The sequence below is a fragment of the Poecilia reticulata genome, chromosome 4, assembly GCF_904066995.2.
Source record: "Poecilia reticulata chromosome 4, P_reticulata-male-v2, whole genome shotgun sequence".
Lineage (NCBI taxonomy): Eukaryota > Metazoa > Chordata > Actinopteri > Cyprinodontiformes > Poeciliidae > Poecilia > Poecilia reticulata.
In genome coordinates, this window is record NC_088833.1 from 27475220 (window position 1) to 27493407 (window position 18188).

At 39.1% G+C, this 18188-nt stretch overlaps 1 protein-coding gene across 2 annotated transcripts in view; it reads left to right on the forward strand.

Moving 5' to 3' along the window:
* gabrb3 (gamma-aminobutyric acid type A receptor subunit beta3) overlaps window positions 1–5675 on the forward strand; it is a 61271-nt gene extending 55596 nt beyond the window's left edge. For both annotated transcript variants that reach the window (XM_008407635.3, XM_008407636.3), the window contains 2 exons: window positions 547–630; window positions 1796–5675. In XM_008407635.3, the coding sequence (XP_008405857.2) occupies window positions 547–630; window positions 1796–2143 (432 nt within the window). In that variant the 3' untranslated portion in view covers window positions 2144–5675. The remainder of the gene's footprint in view (window positions 1–546; window positions 631–1795) is intronic.
* Window positions 5676–18188: the final 12513 nt, after the last annotated feature.

Sequence of the window (18188 nt, forward strand, 5' to 3'; positions counted from 1 at the left end):
GGGTCAAAATTATGCATTCATGCTTAAGATCTACGTACACCTTCACTATTATCTGCTTAACTAAATGTTGCAAGCTTTTTACCCTGTGCTTGGTCTAGTGGGGGTTGCACTGACCCCGCGTGAGCTCTTACGAGGTTTTTTGTGTGTGTGTATGTGGTTTTGAAAACTACGTTCAACCAAATATGATGCCTTTGCGTACATTTAATCCTGTACGTATAATTTAGTGAAAATTCACAACTTTTAAATCTGATTCTTGTTTCATGAAAGTAGTTTGTTCAAATAAATGCACCAGATTGAATGGGACTCTTGTCTGTGATGAATCTATGTACATTTCTGTCTGTAAGTACATTATTCCTAAAAAGAAGAATTTTAAGGAATGAGCTTTTAAACATTCGACTAACAGTGACTCTAGTTCAATCATCCCAGTGTGAATCTTCTATTGAGTGACCTTTCTGACTCCTCTAAAGCTGAAATACTATAAGAACCTTCAGCGCCTACCTGATCTAAACTCAAAGGACATTATTTCTGTTTCTTTCTTCTGGCTAGTCCATTCTGGAAGGAGTCAACTGGAAGACCTCGTCATCTCTTAAACAGTCCAATCAAGTTCAGAGCCGCCGTCACTCACATCAGGTGAGCGTCCGCCCCAGCCAGCTGGATTTTAAAAACCATCATTTAAAAACATGTTTCAGTTGTAATTTAAAGCTGCATGATGTCACTTTTACCTGCCTTTCTCTCTGTTCAAACTAGAAACAGCCAATCAGAGCCAGGGGGCGGGTCTTAGTGCTGTCAATCACAATCTCGCTTTCTGCTACGCTACCGCTTCTCCCTGTCTGTAGAGCCTGTTGTGAATGCTAAGGCTAGTTAGCATGGCCACCGATGATGGTGGATGAATGCTTTTTCTGTAACAGCAAGTTGTTTCTCCACCATTAGCTCATTTAGCACCGTGTACCTGAGTTGATTGACAACGCTAAGATCCTCCTGGGTCTTCTTTTTGTTTGGGAGAGGTGCGTTTCTTCAGATTTCCTCCACCAGGGAAGAGGTGGAGGAAATCGTTCTTTCCACAGATTATCTGTCTCATCTTACACTGTACCTGTCATATTTTAACAAATGTGTAAAAAACCGCAAAAAAATTTTCAGCTTTCAGCCATTTTTTTTAGTGTTGTCAATCATTAAAGCTATTTTTTTCTGTGTGGTTATTCTTCATTGAATTGAATAAATTGATGTTCTTGTTCACCTTTTTTACCCACCAAATTGGCCAATGAATGCACTAAAGTGAATCAGTTATTACACATTACTAAATACATTTGTATAAACTTGAGTCATACCAGATTGGACTGGAAAGAGTGTCAGTTTACCTTGTCTTATATATCGTCACCTTCCTCAAATAATGACCCAAGTCATTTTGTGCCAAAAGTTATTTTTGTCAACAAAAAAATAATCACCATCTCTTTTTATCCAAAAGATGTTTTGGGCAAAACAAAAACAACACTTTTGGCAATTATTTGAGGAAGGTGACAGTATAGAATTTGTTACGTTATAACGTTGTGCCCTTTGTATTTATCTCAGCTTCCTGTGATTAATCTCTTCCTGTGTGGAAAGCCGCAGTCGCCATGACAGTAGTAACAGGGGCATCCTAGTGCGACCTTGATCTGATTTGTGTGAAGTAATTTAACTTTGGGACAGAGGACCCTTCTCTCCGAAGGCCACTCTGCGTTTTATCCCATCTGTGATGTCATCAAGGCCATTTATTTTATTTTTTTTCTTAAACCCGGCTGCCGTTTGCATTTTCTCCCAGGTTGACTCCCGCGGGAATGTTCTACTGACGTCCTTGGAGATCCACAACGAGGTGGGAAGCAACGAGGTCACCACCACCCTGAGCGAGACACACAACTCCACCTCCATGACGTTCGACAACTCAGGGGTCCAGTACAGGAAGCCCAGCGCACCCAACGAGGTGGGCCGCCACAGTCTGGACAGGAACGCGCAGTTCAAAAAAACCCGCCTGCGGAGACGATCGTCGCAGCTCAAAATCAAAATCCCCGACCTCACCGACGTGAACGCAATCGACAGGTGGTCGCGGATTATATTCCCCTCCGCCTTCTCCCTATTCAACATCATCTATTGGCTTTATTACGTCCACTAACACACTGTGGTTTTGTTTTGTTTTTCTTTTGGTTTTTTTTGTTTTTTTAAACCCATCTTTGTCTCGTTCCGCTTCTGGAATCGGAGAGAACATTTCGATGCAACACACCTAACGTGGTAAAAAATCCTGAACGTTTCTGGACATAGCGAGTGAAGACTTTGGCCGAGAGACCCGTCACTCAGACTGTGCGACGTCATGTGGGTTTTTACTGGGGGGGGGGAGACTTTGAACAGCTGGGAGACGAAACATCTTTGCACCGCTGGAGATCTGTTGCTAGGACACCAGTGTTTTTAACGTGATCGCATTATCGCAGGTCTCTTTATGGCAATTATATTATTTGTCTACAAGTCTTCACTTTGGCTAATGTGGATGCTCAGATTTCTACATGCAGACTAAAATCTGTCTTAATCGTTGGATGTTTTGGAGAAATATGGTTTTTAGCTCAGTTCAAGTGAAATCACTGATGAGTCTTACAGTGCCTTGCAAAAGGATTTAAACCCCTTGAATGTTTCCACGATTTATCACATTTTAACCACAGATTCGAATGTTTCAACATTTATTTTATGTGATAGACCAACATGCGCAACTGGGGCAACATTTTAGGCGTGAGATAAACAATTTTGAAAATCTACATGATTGCATTGTTGCTCTGGCTGAATGTTTTAGATCAAAGTCCTACTAGATGGTGAACCGCTTTTCCAATTTCAAATTTTCTGTAGCTTTAACCCTTGTGCGTGTGAGGACTGAGGCAAACGTAGAGGACTGTGGCAAATGATACAAGTTTCACGTGTGTGGGGTCGGTTGGACCCCATTTCTAAACACAAGGGTTAAACAGATTTTCTTTTTTTTTCAGGATTGGCATCCAGATAATCTCGTGTGCAGTGTTCCTTGGTGTTCATGACGTTGTTTGTTCTCTAACAAACTTCTTCACAGAACAGCTGGATTCATACCGAAGTTAAATTACACACTGTTTACTAACTAAGACTGCCAAATTTCGTTTAGGGCATTAGTGTGTCGATCTATCACATAAAGTCCCAATAAAAACAAATAAAGTTTGAGTTTGGCATGTGATAAAAGGTGAGAAGTTCAGGGAAGTTTGAACGCTTCTGCAAGGAAAGGAGAGCCAGCAGCTTGTTGGGTGAAAAGTGGAAACGGGTGAGAGCCGGCGACAACGTTGCCAAAGATGCAAACGTCTGCCGTTGCTTTACTTTGGAGTTGATGCCACTAAGTGGTTCTCTTCCTCTTTTGGTCGCTGGAACCTCTGCAAACTTTCTGAAATGCAATGTACCAGGGTAAAAGCATATTCATTGTTACATGTTACTACTTTACCTTAAAATTCCTACAGTTGTTACTGCAAGAAAGGGTGATCACAGCCACCACATTACTGAAACCTACTTTTCTTATTCTCAGCCCGTCAGACAAAGAAAGCTTGGAAATTTGTTTACATAAAAAAGAATAACTGATGTTGGTGGATTATTTGTGTGTTTGTAAAAAACAAACAAAAAAAAAACCTTAGGTTTAATTTGGTCTGTCTTACCTGAAACAATTGATGTCATTGTGTCTTTGATGCTAACTTACATTATCTGACATGTTTATTCAACACCTGGCAAAGTATAGCCTATGCTTTTGCTTTGTGTAACATACAAAAAACAGGTGGAAAGGCCAGGTATTCATTATCGAAATAATACCAAGTCAACAACAACCAAAACTAAAATGTTTAGCTAAAGGCAACTGGTACATATAATTAGGCAAATATTTTTTTTTTCACCAAGATTTTTTTCTGACAATCCAGTTAAGTAAAGCGGGGCGCTGTTATGACTTGGACAAAAAGGATAGGTAATAATTCACTTAGATGGATAATAAATAAAATGAGCATTGTCTTCCTAAGACCTTAAAAGTCCATCAACTTCAGTGTGACCTGTTAATGAAGTCGAAACTCTGACTAACTCCCTGCGGTGACGTAGCCTGTTTTATAGCCACAGGCTCCGCCCACAAGACGAGAAAACAAAACAATTACATCTAACTCAAGTAGGCTCTTTTCAAAGTTTAAACAAATAAGAAAATAAATAAACAATAATAGTAATGAAAAAAGAAACATGCAACAAAAACGCAATACTCATTTTGATAGAAAACAATTAATTACAACGTTTTGATTATGTTGCTGTTACGTCATCACGTAACTCCCTCCCGGCGCCCTTTAATCCGGAAATAACTTTGTTTGAAAATCTGAACCGGGAAAATGTTTGACAAGCTAATTACAAGCTAGGAGGGATATGACAACTATGTGCACCCACGACGAACCGCGCCGGTTTGGCTGAAACCAAAAAGTAAGTTCTGTCACGTGTGTGTGCGTGTGTGTGTGTGTGTGTGTGTGTGTGTGTGTGTGTGTGTGTGTGTGTGTGTGTGTGTGTGTGCGTGCGTGCGTGCGTGCGTGTGTGTGTGTGTGTGTGTGTGTGTGTGTGTGTTTGTTTGGGTGCGCGTGTGCTTGCGTGTCAGCACGGACTTTGCTGTAGCACTATGGTAAAAGGTCGTGAGGGCTCCGTCACACTTCCAAAAGAGAATTAGGCAAGACAGCAAGAAAAACCAGGTCCCAATGAATGCTTAGGCACCGATATGGAAATTTGGGCCGACATCAATATTCGATATAATTTCTTGAATATTCAATATTATTTTAACGCATATATTTTACATCCTTTCCGACACCTTAAAAAAACCTCTCTGCTGACTTCACCTTCTGTGCTTCAGATAATTTTGAAAAATGTAGGTTTTTTTTATATTAAGCTGGCGGGGCTGATACATTACATAATGACTAATACCAGCCGATGCCGATGTTAGTGCCGATGTATCGTTCAAATCCCTACTAATAATGGAAGTAAATAAAGACAAATTTACTCCTTTCCCAAGTCAAACAGAAAAAATTATTTCAATAAAACCTTTATTGTCTTTTGTACTGTTAACAACTCTGGACAAACAGCTGGCAAAACATTAAAAGCTTTGATTAGACTATGAAAGAGTTTTGATTAAGTGCTAAGCTGACTGGTCTGTCTTTATATTTGGGCTGAGCTTCCTGTTTTAATGTGAAGCTACATAAACAATCATCTGGCTGTAAAAAAATTATCTTTTTTTTTTAACCAGATATAGGGTTCATATGAAAAAAAACAACTAAATGGTTTCCCGGTTTTGTCATCATGCTTTCTGTACCAATCTATTCTTGATATTTCTGGTGAAACTTATTCACAGCGAACTTCGCACTGGACTTTTCTTTCTTTTTGTATCATTACATGGCTTTAGAGCTGTAACCGGGGTTGTCGTTTAAAAACTTGCCATCAAGCCGTTTTCCTTGAAGTCTGGATGTACATACTGTCACAGAACATTTTCTCTCAGCTCAACTTAACTCACATTGGCTATGTTGTCATCATTGTTTTGCTCAGTGATTTCCAGCCTTGCCTTGTTTCGTTTTTGTTAGTCCTCGCGAAATATAAAAATTTCCTGTTTGTGATTGAAAACTATAAAAGTCGAACAAACAGCTTGAGATGATTTTTATTCTTTTCCTGAAGGCCCAGCCAGGAAGTGAACTCCCCCACTGCCGCCCCAAATCCTCTCCCTGCAAAGTAAGGAAAGGCCAAGAAAGTTTTTACAATAACTGAAAAAAGGGGGTAAAAAAGAAAAGCTGCTGGCAGACACAGCTTGCAACGCACCATCTGCACTGCTTGCCTGAGCGGCTTGCAGCGCGTAGGAGTGACGCCACCTGTCAGAAGTCCACCGAGCTCTGCGACACGCGGTAGCTCCTGCCTTATGGAACACTAGTCTCTATAAGAAATCAAAAGAAAGCAGAAGAAGAAAACACTCGTGAGTTTGGAAAGGTTTCTAATTATTTAACAAACGGCTCCTTATGAAAACTTGTCTACCTCATGTCTTCACAAATGAAAATCAGTCATCAGTTGAGCTGTACATGGAATCCACTAGCAGGAGCTAAACTCGCTTTTTTGCTAGTGACGATATGCACATTCATGTAAGACTTTCGTGTCAGAGGAAAAGTACAGTGGACTATTTCTGGAGTTTACGTTTTTCATTTTTCTATGACAATTAGGATAGCCTTAGACTGGTCATTGTCGCCCTATATAATTTCACTAGATTTTAATCTGTCCTCAGTTCTCAAATCCAGTAGACTTTCAATCGGGCGAATCAGCGAACAGAAGGACAAATTGTGAACAATGACACAGATTTTCTTCACCATCTTCCAAATGTAGGCCCGGTTCCAGTACTCGCACTACGTTTTACGCCACTCTACAAAGAGTGTACTCCGCCGAAGTGAACATCAGGTTTTCGAAAAAGTAGCAATTTCCATAAGTTTGACCAAGTTCTCCTTACACACAAAAGTGGTAATAGCACAAAAAAGTGTCTAACCTCAACGTTCTGGGTTCAGAGTTTTAAAATAAACCATGTGGACTGGCAACCAGTTCTGTGACGGTGAAAGAACACAGCCTGCCGCGTAAACGTAGGCGTGCAGTATGTTCAGAAGCGACAACTTCTCTGGGAAATAAAATAAGCTGAGGATGCAGTACTCTCTACCAAAAAAAAAACACCCAACAACCCTGCTTTTAGTATTTGACTGTATAATTAGAGTTTTTAAGGGAAGCTGTCAGATGGGTGGGTGAGAAAATGTCAGGCACACAAAAAGGCAAAATAAATAGCCTGATAATTAACATTCAAACCAGCGCTCCCTTAAAACGGGGATCCAGAAGTGTTGGACTATGTTAGACTGCAATGAATGAAATGAAAATATATATATGGAGGTACATTTAACCGCTAGGATCAGACAACAACGAGAAGCAAAAAGAACCTTAACTCCTTGTCTTCATATCTTCTAATGGCGCCCAGGACGTGTGTGTGTGCAATAAAAAAAAACACCAAATGGGAGATTTGATTGAGTTTCTTTGGAAAGCTGAGAAGAAGATAATTAGGCCGTGGCAATAATACATTTCTTGGTGTAATGAGACAGAGCTGGAATATCTGCACGCTCGCCCACAATAATGAATCGAAATGAGCGATATTAAACCTGGAGGCGGATGCAACAACACAAGCTTCCAAGAGTGAACCCCCCGCAGCGACTTGGACCAATAATGCAAACAGTGATATTACCAGCAGCCTCCCTTTGCTTGTTTTTAGTGGAGCCTTTTAGCAATAATGCTTGAGAGGAACAAAAGGCAGCTGCTCAAAATACCGAGGCGGAAACACTCCCAAGTAGGATCGAATTACCGTCGGTCTCCACACCAATTCAACAAACGAAAAAACTTTTTCAGCTACCTGAAAACGCCACATTTAGTTTTATGATGCTCTGTTTTTGTTTAGGCAAAAAAAAAATCTTTTTTTTACACAGATGTTTCATCAAATTATGTTGATAACTATTAGTTTAGAGAGCAGGATCACTGAGTCTGATATTTTTCCGGTCCTTCCAGAAAATCTCTTCAAATCACATGAGAAATCCTCTCATTCATTATAACTCTCTCATCTTTTCTGGCACTCTTTCACTTTCAGGTGGTGCATAGTCAAAGTTCGGCAGGTAAAGTTGCCCTGAGATCAGTCAAAAGAGGACATAAGTCAAAAACACAGCAACAAAACCCCAGTTTTATGTTTTTTTCCATTTATATATATTTATATATATTCCATTTTCTATAATTGAAAACCTTGAAATTGGGCCTCTGTCTCTTTAAGAAGCTCCTGCTCTTTCTGAAACTCTGCCTTCAGGAAGTCATCACAGCATGTCTCCTCTGTTCACCCTCTAACAACATTTTCACCAGCGTTTCATTGAGAAGTAGCTCCTGAGCGAAGCAGATGCTCGCTCCCAACAGGTGTTTGCTAATTGCTGCTGGCTAGTCTGAAGGGGCTGAGTGGGCAGAGGGCTCGGAAACTGCAACTCTGACTGAGTCAGGAGGAACTTTACCCTGGAAGGCGGGGCTAGGTCCACCCAGACGTTTTGCACAGCTGAATGGTTGCCATAGGAGATTAAAAGATTTCTAAAAAAGAATGAAAGAATCAAAGCAACACTGTTTTTGATGAGGGAATGACATTAGGCTTAATGACAAAAAAAAAAAAACAACAACCAAAAAAACCCTTAAATTTTGCATAACATCCCCACTGGCAGATAAAAGAGTCCATGTTTACCTATTGTTTATTCAGTAGAAGAGTCCCGAGTTTGTGTTGGCAGCTGACCTCAGCAGGCTGTTGGAGTATTGCTTCTGAACTGCTGTTTGTCCAGATGGCTCTGCTGCACCAACCCGGAACCAAGCAGGAAAGAAAAACTAAAGTCACTTGTGTTCATATCCAAGTTAAAATAATAATTTAAAAAATCTGCACATAAAACCTAAATGCTTTTCCATCTAAGAAAATGTGAAGTATCATTCAGTAACTACATTTTAAATAGGTAGGTAGAAGTAATTATGGAATATTTCTTTTCTTTTTTTAAAAATAAGTAACGGGCAAAGGGACTGAATGATTCAGCTTCCTTTGTCGCTCTCATTTTAGTGTTTCTGAAGAGTTTATGCAGAAAACATTGGCTCCGGTTTGAAGCGCGTGTCCTTCCTAACGTACTTTTAGAATCACTTAAAGCGCCCAGCGTGGCACTGAAAACCTTTTTTGACCCAATTGCCCCATTAATGACCTTAATGGCCCAATTAGTGGGATTGTTCTGCCTACAGGTTGAAAGCATGCTGCTTCCCACCCTGTTCAGAACCTTTTGGATCAGAGGTGGTCTTCAAGAAACCAGGGAAGTCCAGCTGCCTCCACTTAAGCACTTAAAATGATTGTTTGTTTTTTTTACTTACTTTCACTGTGAAGGTCACACTTCAGAAAACCTCTGCCATCTCTTTAATCAGTTCATTTTTTTTTATTTGTCTCAGAACTTTGCACTGAAGTAGAAAGAAATTTTAATCATGGAATTTAATGTTTTTTGTATTACATCATCCTATAAAAAGTAAAAATGTTTCACCAACTGCAGCAAACATTTTGATTTTAGCAGTAGAAATTGGCGAATCAGTTCTGAAAGCACAGGAACGAGGTTTAAAACGGTGAAAACAAAATTTTAAAGATTTGTCAATATTGTCATTCAGTTCCAGGACAACCAGTGCCGGTGCGCCACGAGGGTGAGTGTTTGCTCCACTGCTCTTCAGCTCTCTAAGTTTTCAAATGACATGTCAGTCATTGGCCCGATCCAAGATGGCAGTTGGAGGATGGATGACTTTGCAGTTTGTAATGATAAAAAAGGTTTTCATGCCATTTCCTTGTTGTTTCATGCTTTTCCTTGGAGCGGAGAGGAGCCCCAGCTTTGAAACCCGGATTCCCAACACTTCAGAACTAGCTCAGAGCAGCCGACCTGTTGTTGACGGTGTGTCACTCAGACCCGTTTCACCACAGAACTCTGGAGTTTTCAGGTTGGCACAGCAAAAAAAACCCATCAATGCTTAAAAATCACAACACAAGCAATTTACATCAGCTGTTTGCAAATTACGGCATTCCATACTCCTGACAATAATTTACTATATATTTTTTTTAATTGTATTTGTTGTTGAGTATTCATTGCTAATAAAGACTAGCAAACACATTCTAAAAACGAATTGAGATTCAAGACTAACAAAAAGTCACAACAAAATAAAACTAAACCATAACCAAAAACTCCAAACTAAACTGGTCATTAAACACTTTTTTTGCCTTTCAGATTTAAGCTGATAGAGCAAAGCTTAGCTTGCAACATCAGCTTTCTTTTATCCTCTCATATCGTCTGAAAAATGAAAGTGAAGTGGTGTGGAATTGTAAAGAATGCGAGCGTTGCACTTCGGCTGCTTCGCAGGGTTAATTTTTGTGGGCATTTAGATCATTAAGCCTAAATATCACTGGTTTTCAGGCGGATTTAGTCGAGCACGCGTTTAGCTGAAAAGACCTTGGTAAGCAGTCACTGCGCTCCAAAAAGGCTCCATGATTAGTGCAAGGTCAGTAACCATCACAGACTGTGGACAAGATGCTTCTTTTTGTTCTTTTTTTAAAATAAATAATTCTATTCACACTTCTTATAGATAAAGTGAAGCTACATCAGAAAAAAAACCCAACTGATTGTTGTTGTCATGTTTGACCTTCCTCTGATTTCTAGTGTTTGTGCAACAGTGCTCCAAACGCACATCTCAGTTTTTCTCAGTCTTCCCCCCCCCCCAGCCTTCCGCTCCTCGTCTAGTGACCAAGTGTGTTTTCCCTCTATGTTTATGTCGTGTTCGCTGGCAGGAGGTGAAATGGATGTGATTAGTCAAGTGTGTGAAATGAAACAAATTAGGCAGCCAGGGAGCTCACCCACATAGCTCACCAAGTTCAATTATCTTCTGTTTTGTGTACAGTGGGAGCCGCTGCAGCTCAAGGTAATGGAGATTAAAGTGGCCTTTAAGTGTACATTTTTATTTATACATAAAGGGTTTTTTTTTGTTTGTTTGTTTGATTTTTTTTTTTAGCACATTTTGTTTTGTTAAATGTTTTCATGTGTGCAGGGGACTGAAAGCACAAAAAATGTTTATTCATTCAACCTTTTCACATTTTTTCACCTTGAAAGCACAAACTCAACTAATATTTTTTTTAGTTTTTTCTGTAGTGAACACAAATTAGTAACTATAATCTGATGGAAATCTATTGCAACCAAATAACATCAGAATGTTATTTAAATTGTAGAGGTTTGTAGAAATGACTAAATGTAGATCAAATGTTTTACTGTGTACCAATCAGAGGTGAGTAGAGTACCAATATGTTGAAGTAGTAAAACTACTTCAACATATTTTATTGAAGTCAAAGTAAAAAGTAGAAATTACTTTAGTAAGAATTTGAAAGTATTTGGTAAAAAGGCGATTTAAGTGCAGCGTAACTGATCAAAATATAAAAATTACATCATGAGATGGTAAAATTACATGACAATGTTGATATTATGAGGACCAAAATGAAAATAATTAATATAAGTAGTATAATAACAGAATTAAAGAAAAAGCAGGATAAAGAAACTTTTTCTTTTTTTTTTTACAAATCGATATCTTTCAAATGAAACTTTTGAGACTTTAACAAAAACTGCACAAACACAAAAAGTTGGTGTCTGTGTTTGGTGAATTTTTGTCTAAAACAAGCTTGATTTTCATTCAGCGTTACTCGGCGAGTAGAGGATTCAGAAATTTTACTCAAGTAATTGTAGCAATACTTCATAATAAAATTACTCAAGTAAAAATAAAAAGTACAGAATAGTACTTTTAATGAAAAAATTGCCCCTAAAAGTAAATGTAACTAATTAATAGTAAACTCTGGTACCAATGTCTGCATGGTTGAACTGTGTACTTGAGCTGCTTTGAATTTTCAGCCAGTCTGACCACAACGTTGAGGTTACTGTGTTTTATGCGATAGCTCAGAACCTTTACACAAAGTGTAAAAATGTAGTTTTAATCTCCGTCTTTTCTGCGCGCCATGATCAGAGCGGTGTCCCTTACGCCACGGTGTCACTTCAGTGGTTTATTCAGCAGTCTGTGTTGTGGCGTCCTGACCTTACGCGTCAGCACGGCAGGAGTCAGCCAGCCGAGCAAAGTCATCGTGGCGCGACACCCGTAACGACACGTGTAACGACGAAGCCGTACATCACAGTCGCATTTCTACAACTTGTTTCCTCTTTAAGGCTCATTACCTTCCTCCTGGCAGGACGCCTGGAAAACCTTTAAATTAAAGAGATAACCATGCATTTGTTGAGGTCACCTGATTTATTTATTTATTTATTTTTCCTGAGGCTATACCCGTTGCTGTCTTGCTCTAACTGACTGGGCCTTTAAAATACAGGACACACATAGATTTTTGTTTGTTTTTTACGCAGAAACGTCAGACAGATGGTTAATTTATGCAATGGCATAGGGGCCAGGTTACAATAATAAGAGTCCAAAGACCCTGTTTGTTTTTGTGTTTCATTCAAGCGTCTATAAAAACGAGACGCCCAGTTGAGATTATTAAAGTATCATGTAAAATCGACTTTTTTGAGCTTTAAATCATGTTGTAAAGTTATTCCCTCATCAACAACACACCTGGAGCGTTGCCTTGATTCTTTCATGCATGTTTAAGAAATCCTTTCAACTCCCGTGGCAACCATTCAGCTGTGCAGAAAGCCTGGGTGGACCTAGCTCCGCCTTTCAGACGCAGCTCCTCCTCACTGTAGTTTCCAAGCTGAAGAGCTTCTGCCTCACAGAGCAGCCCTTTCTCAGCTCCTTCAGACTAGCCAGCAGCAATTAGCAATCAGCTGAGCTTGTTATACAATGAAACGCTGGTAAAAACGTTGTTGGAGTACAAAGAGGAGCCATGTTGTGATGACTTCCTGAAGGTGGAGTTTCAGAAAGAGCAGGAGTTTTTATAGAGACGGAGGCCCAATTTCACGGCGTTAAATTAAAAAGTCTAATATTTTTTTAGGTAATATTTGACATTTGCATAACAACTGAAAGTAACTGTTACTTGACTGTGCTGTAAAATGCCATTTAATGCCTGGGAAATTCACAATGCCGCTTTAACAAATGTGTGCTGATGTAGAGGTTGAGGTTCTGACGGGCAGCATGAGGAGACAGTGCCTCGTCTGATCACTGAAGGAAACATGCAGGAGTGGCCCTTACCCCTTTTTATCACTGATCAACCCAGGATCATGATGTTGGACACTGAGAAATGTAAAAAAAATAAAATAAAAAAGCAAACTCAATACTTCACCACAAGAGGTCAAAGGTCAGAGGACGAACAATTAAAAACAGAGTGAGGAAGTTTAACCCGACTCAGTCTTATCATTTTTGACACGTGTAATATCTATTGGAAATATTGCTTTATTTATTATTAATATTAAGTTTGACATCATACCAAAAGTTTACATACACCAAATAAAAAGACAAATGCACTCTTTCTCCTCACTACCAGATTTATAATTTCGTTCCATCTGTAGGTGCTTTATTGATATACAGTTGTTCACATTGTTTTAAGATATTTTCATATTCAATGGTATATATTTGGTTATCATTCTACTGTAACAAGCGGACCTACCCACTGTGGGATAAACTAATGAAGGACTGTTCTGTTCTAAACTTGTCTCATTTTAGGTTAACTAGAATTATCAAAATTATTTCTGTATGCTAGATGCCACAATACGCACTCAGCTTCTATGCACCACAAATCTGGAACAAACGTCCAGAAAACCTCAAAACTGTCGGAACCCAAAGTTTCTTCAAATCAAGTCTAATAACCTATTTAGAGTTGGCTTTGATTAATAACAACTGGAACGTTGATCCACATATATTGATTGATATATATTTGACAAAAGGTAATGTTTAATGCTGTTTTATAATTCTAATGTTTTTGCACAGCACATTTGCTGAAATGTGCTTCATAAATAAACTTGACATTACTTGTCTTTAAGAGTTTGTACACATATTATTAAAGTTGCCCTTAATTTTTTAGGTTGAGTAAGTTCTACTAAATACTATAGAATAATTGTCCTTTTCCAAACTCGCATTCTAAAAAACTCAAGGGTTCAGAAAGTCTGTCAAGTTGAAATGTGACTACAGAGAAGCAAAATTTGTTTTAAAACGGCATAATCAAAGTCATCCTAGCCCGGTGCCCTCAACAGTCTTTTAGATCTTCATATCTAGATAAAAACTTTCATCTAATCTCTATTTTTATCAGAATCTTTATTTTTTTTATAACCATAGCAGGCCGATTAGTCAGTGGTAGAGAACAGATCTTGTGTGCAAGAAGCAGCTGAAGGGGCAGCTTTGAAAACAAAGAGCTGATGGGCCAAAAAAAAGAAGATACAGAGAGGAGGAGAGGCTGCCAGCTTCAGCAGCAACATCAATACGCTGCTGTATCTCCACAAGAGCACATCACTGCTACTGTACATCTAAAATGTAGGAACTGTAACACACACACGATTCGAATGTAATCAAACTGTTAAATCATAACAGATATGTCAGGGTTTACTCCGTCTTTCTTTGTTGTTAAAAATAATAAATAACATTTTTATTGTTAAAAGTAGAAGACGTCCAGAAAATCCCTCCGGTGAGGAGTGAGAGTCGGAGCTCGTTTCGTACAGAGGCTACCGCATCAGACACTCTGCTCTCACTTTGACGCAGCACCAGACTTTTTTTTTTTTTTAACTCTGAGAGGTGTGAAAGAGCTGCAGTCTGCTGAGAGGAAGCAGAACCCCACGATGGCCACGTCTGTCCTTTTGCTCCGCACAATCGGTCCGAACATTCAAAAACGTGCAACACAGCAGTGGAAACGTATCCTACGTTCAGTAATTTACTTGCTGTTTTTCTATTTGAATCAAAAACTCAAATGGAGTCTGGCTTTTTTTTTTCTTTTTTTCTTTTTAAGTGCTCCTTCACATCAAATGAAGGGAAAGGATGGCAAAGCAGGAAAACGGTCAGGTCGAGTTTATTCAGCGACGAGGCAGTTCAAAGTGCTTTACATCATAAAAACACAATGCAGTGAAACAAGCCATTTTAATTATTTCAAACTGTTTTTTTTTTATAAGAAAACATGTAATCAGTAGGACAAGAGAAAACACGTGCATACATAACCAAGAAAAAAATAATTAGCTTCCCGCCTCCTTTCTGTTTGAAAAGGAGAAGAAAGAAGCGAACGCTTATTTAATCCAATGTCTTATCTCAGTTTTAATGAAATATAACACCTACAGACTCAATGATTATCAGAAATTTGTAATTAAAATCACGCTCTGGTCTTCAATATACTGTGCTAAAGAACCGAGACAAACTTGCATGAATAAAATGATTACAAACTGACTCATAACGCGACAAGAAACTCTACAAGCCCGTAATAATAATAATAACAATAATGGCAATAGTGAAAATTGTAAATAACAACAGGACGTACAACATCAGAATAATTATCAACTCCTTTCCAAAGTACGCCATATAAATGTAATTTTTTAAGAAATATTGCACCAAAATCATCCAGCAAAAATGTTGATCACCAGCTGCATTTTGTCTGTTGACAAAGTTTTGCATTCCACTAATGTAAAAAAAAAAATAAATAAATAAATTGCAGTTGACGAAGACGAAGGTATGCTGTCGAAACATGTTAGGTGTATCGGAAGAAGAGACACAGGAAATAAGTGTCTGATGGAAAAAAATCGAGAACATCGAAGTTTGGAGTTGTAACAAAACGTGAAAAAGTCAAAGGGTCGTGAATACTTTTGCAAAATTTTTTCCAGGGTTAAACTCACTCAGTCATTTACCGGGGGAACAGATTTTCACAGGGGAACAGAATTTCTCACAAGACCGGTTTCAACAGCAGCCGGTGGCTCCTCCGTCCTCTCACATGTGACGTGTAAATGTGTGACTGATGTGCGAGACTGTGTTCACGGCACACTATAGCGTTAATTCAACGCTATAGTGTTGAATTAACGCTTTGCTTTGTCATCAAGTCCATACATTTTACACACAAAACATTAGCAACTGCTTTTATTTAGAGCAGCTGGTCATTCATTATTTTTGGGCAGGAAAAGTCAAACTAAAGAGCATTAAAACACTTCTGTGCGTTTTTATTACCACTGTCCCATAATTAGACTGATCATAGCTGCTCCCTTCAGGTTGTCGATCTTCTTCACCTTCTGTCGTCACTCTCTCTGCCTCAGAATTAACTACAAATCTGACCCACCGTAGCTTATGTGGCCCTCCAGACTCCAAATTACATCAATAAGTCCCTCCAGATTTTCACAAATCTGTAAAGTTTATACAAAATCGGCACTACAAAATCCCTACTTTTTTTTTCTTCCTAATTTTACTGCAATGGACAGAACTTCTAGGCGCAGCCGAGGTGTTGAGGGGATCCGTTTTGGTGGCCTTAGGATCGCATCTCGGCTTTTTGCGGATGATGTGGTCCTGTTGGCTTCATCAGATCGTGATCTGCAGCTCTCACTGGAGCGGTTCGCGGCCGAGTGTGAAGTGGCTGGGATGACCATGGCCTCCAAATCCGAGGCCATGGTCTTGAGCCAGAAAAGGGTATTTGAGGTGGCTCAGGCAGCTGGTCAGGATGCCTCCTGGACGCCTCCCCGGTGAGGTGTTCCGGGCACAAGAGGAGGTCTTGGGGAAGACCCAGGACACGCAGGAGGGACTATGTCTCTCAGCTGGCCTGGGAATGCCTTGGGGTTCCCCCGGAGGAGCTGGAAGAAGTGGCTGGGGAGAGGGAAGTCTGGGCCTCCCTTCTGAAGCTGCTGCCCCCGCGACCCGACCCCGGATAAGCAGAAGTGGGTGGGTGAATGGATGGATGGATTGATTTTTCTTTTACAAAATTGGCCAAAAACATTGGGTCTAAGTGACTGCTGCCTCAGCCTTACTTGAAATTATAGCCCGTGTTTGATACGGCAATTTAAAAAAAGTCACATTAGTGCAAAAGACGTAAAAATTCCTTATAAATATTTCTAAATTAGCGCAACAAAGTCTGTGATTTTGGTTGCAAAAATACACAAAAACAATCATGGAATCCTGGATGGACTGATCAGTGTGATTAATATCATTTAATTTTAAGAAACACTTATTGAATGCTAATGATTGTTATGTTACAGTTTAATGGTTTTATCAACACATTCTGGCACAACCAGCCCTTTAAGAACATTCAGATTCAAAGTGAAAATGAGTTTGACACGTCTGGTTTAAATGGTAAATGTCACATGTGCTTCAGGTTACGCTCATGATTACCAACTCAGTTAGAAAGGTTATATGAAAAAAAAGAAACTCATCTTGCAAACTCATCTATGGGTCTCCTGGCCGACCTCCAGGGTTTCGTTGTGTGTCCCGTCGGCTTCCAGAGCCTCGTCGTGGGTTCCATTGGCCTAACGGTTTCTGCTCTGCCGCCGGCAGGTACTTGCTTCACTGCCAGTGTTTAATTTTTTACATCAGATTATTTCACATAACATTTCATATTCTAAATGAAATATTCCACCAGTGGAACTAATAGTTGTTCTAATCAATATTAAGGAATTATTTACTTAAACAAGTTTCTATATCTTGCTTTATTTATTAATTTATTTAATAAATTATTTAGTAATATCAATATATATTTATATAAATATACAACCACAAATAAATAATGATTAATGACAGATTAATAATGATTAATACTGAATAATATATATTAGATGTTTATCAGTGACGTGCGGTCAGGGGATGCAGGTGAGGCTGAGCCTCACCTGTCATCATGGAAAAATAATATATAATAATAAAATAATTTATTATATTTTCACCCTGTGGTTTGTACTATAAAGTACCCATTTTTTATTTAATTTAACCAAATCTGATTATTTTTTTCCTTTATAATTGCTGAATTTTTGTATTTTCCCATTCAAACGGTTAGAAGCGAAGTCGGTGAGGCAGCAGTGAGCTGAGCCTCACCTGGGATTGCGCAACCTCTCGCTAACTGCACCGGTTGCCATCCTATGAGAGCATGCTCCATGCTCTTTATTAAGTCGGTGCCTCACCAGCTATGAACCTCACCGCACATCACATATATATATAAACATGTAAAGCCTAATATATATTATCTGTCGGCTGTTTTCCAGCCGACAAGTTCTAGCTTCAGGACCTAGCTTCCCTTAAAGCTGAATATCGCACTTGCCCTATTTTCCATTCCAAAAAAAATATATTTTTTCTTCACAGGAAGCTGCCCACTTGCCATTGGGCATTGTGTTCTGCATTCAGTCTGAGAAAGCCTGCTATAATACCGGCTGCAGACCTTCTCCTTCCTCGCACTGTTTGTAAAAATAAATATGTTCAAAATAATTTGATAGGAGATTTTCAGGTTTTAATTAAGAAACACTTAGGCTCACAAGAAAATTAAAAAAACAAAAGCAATTCAAACAAATTGCTAGGTTTTTTCCAAACTAACACTGCAGTGGGATAACTTTGCCAATCACATTTCTTCTTGTAACTCTTAGGTTTCCTCATTCTGAGGTATTAAAGAGAATAGACCAAAACATGGTCCAGTGCATCCGAGGAGG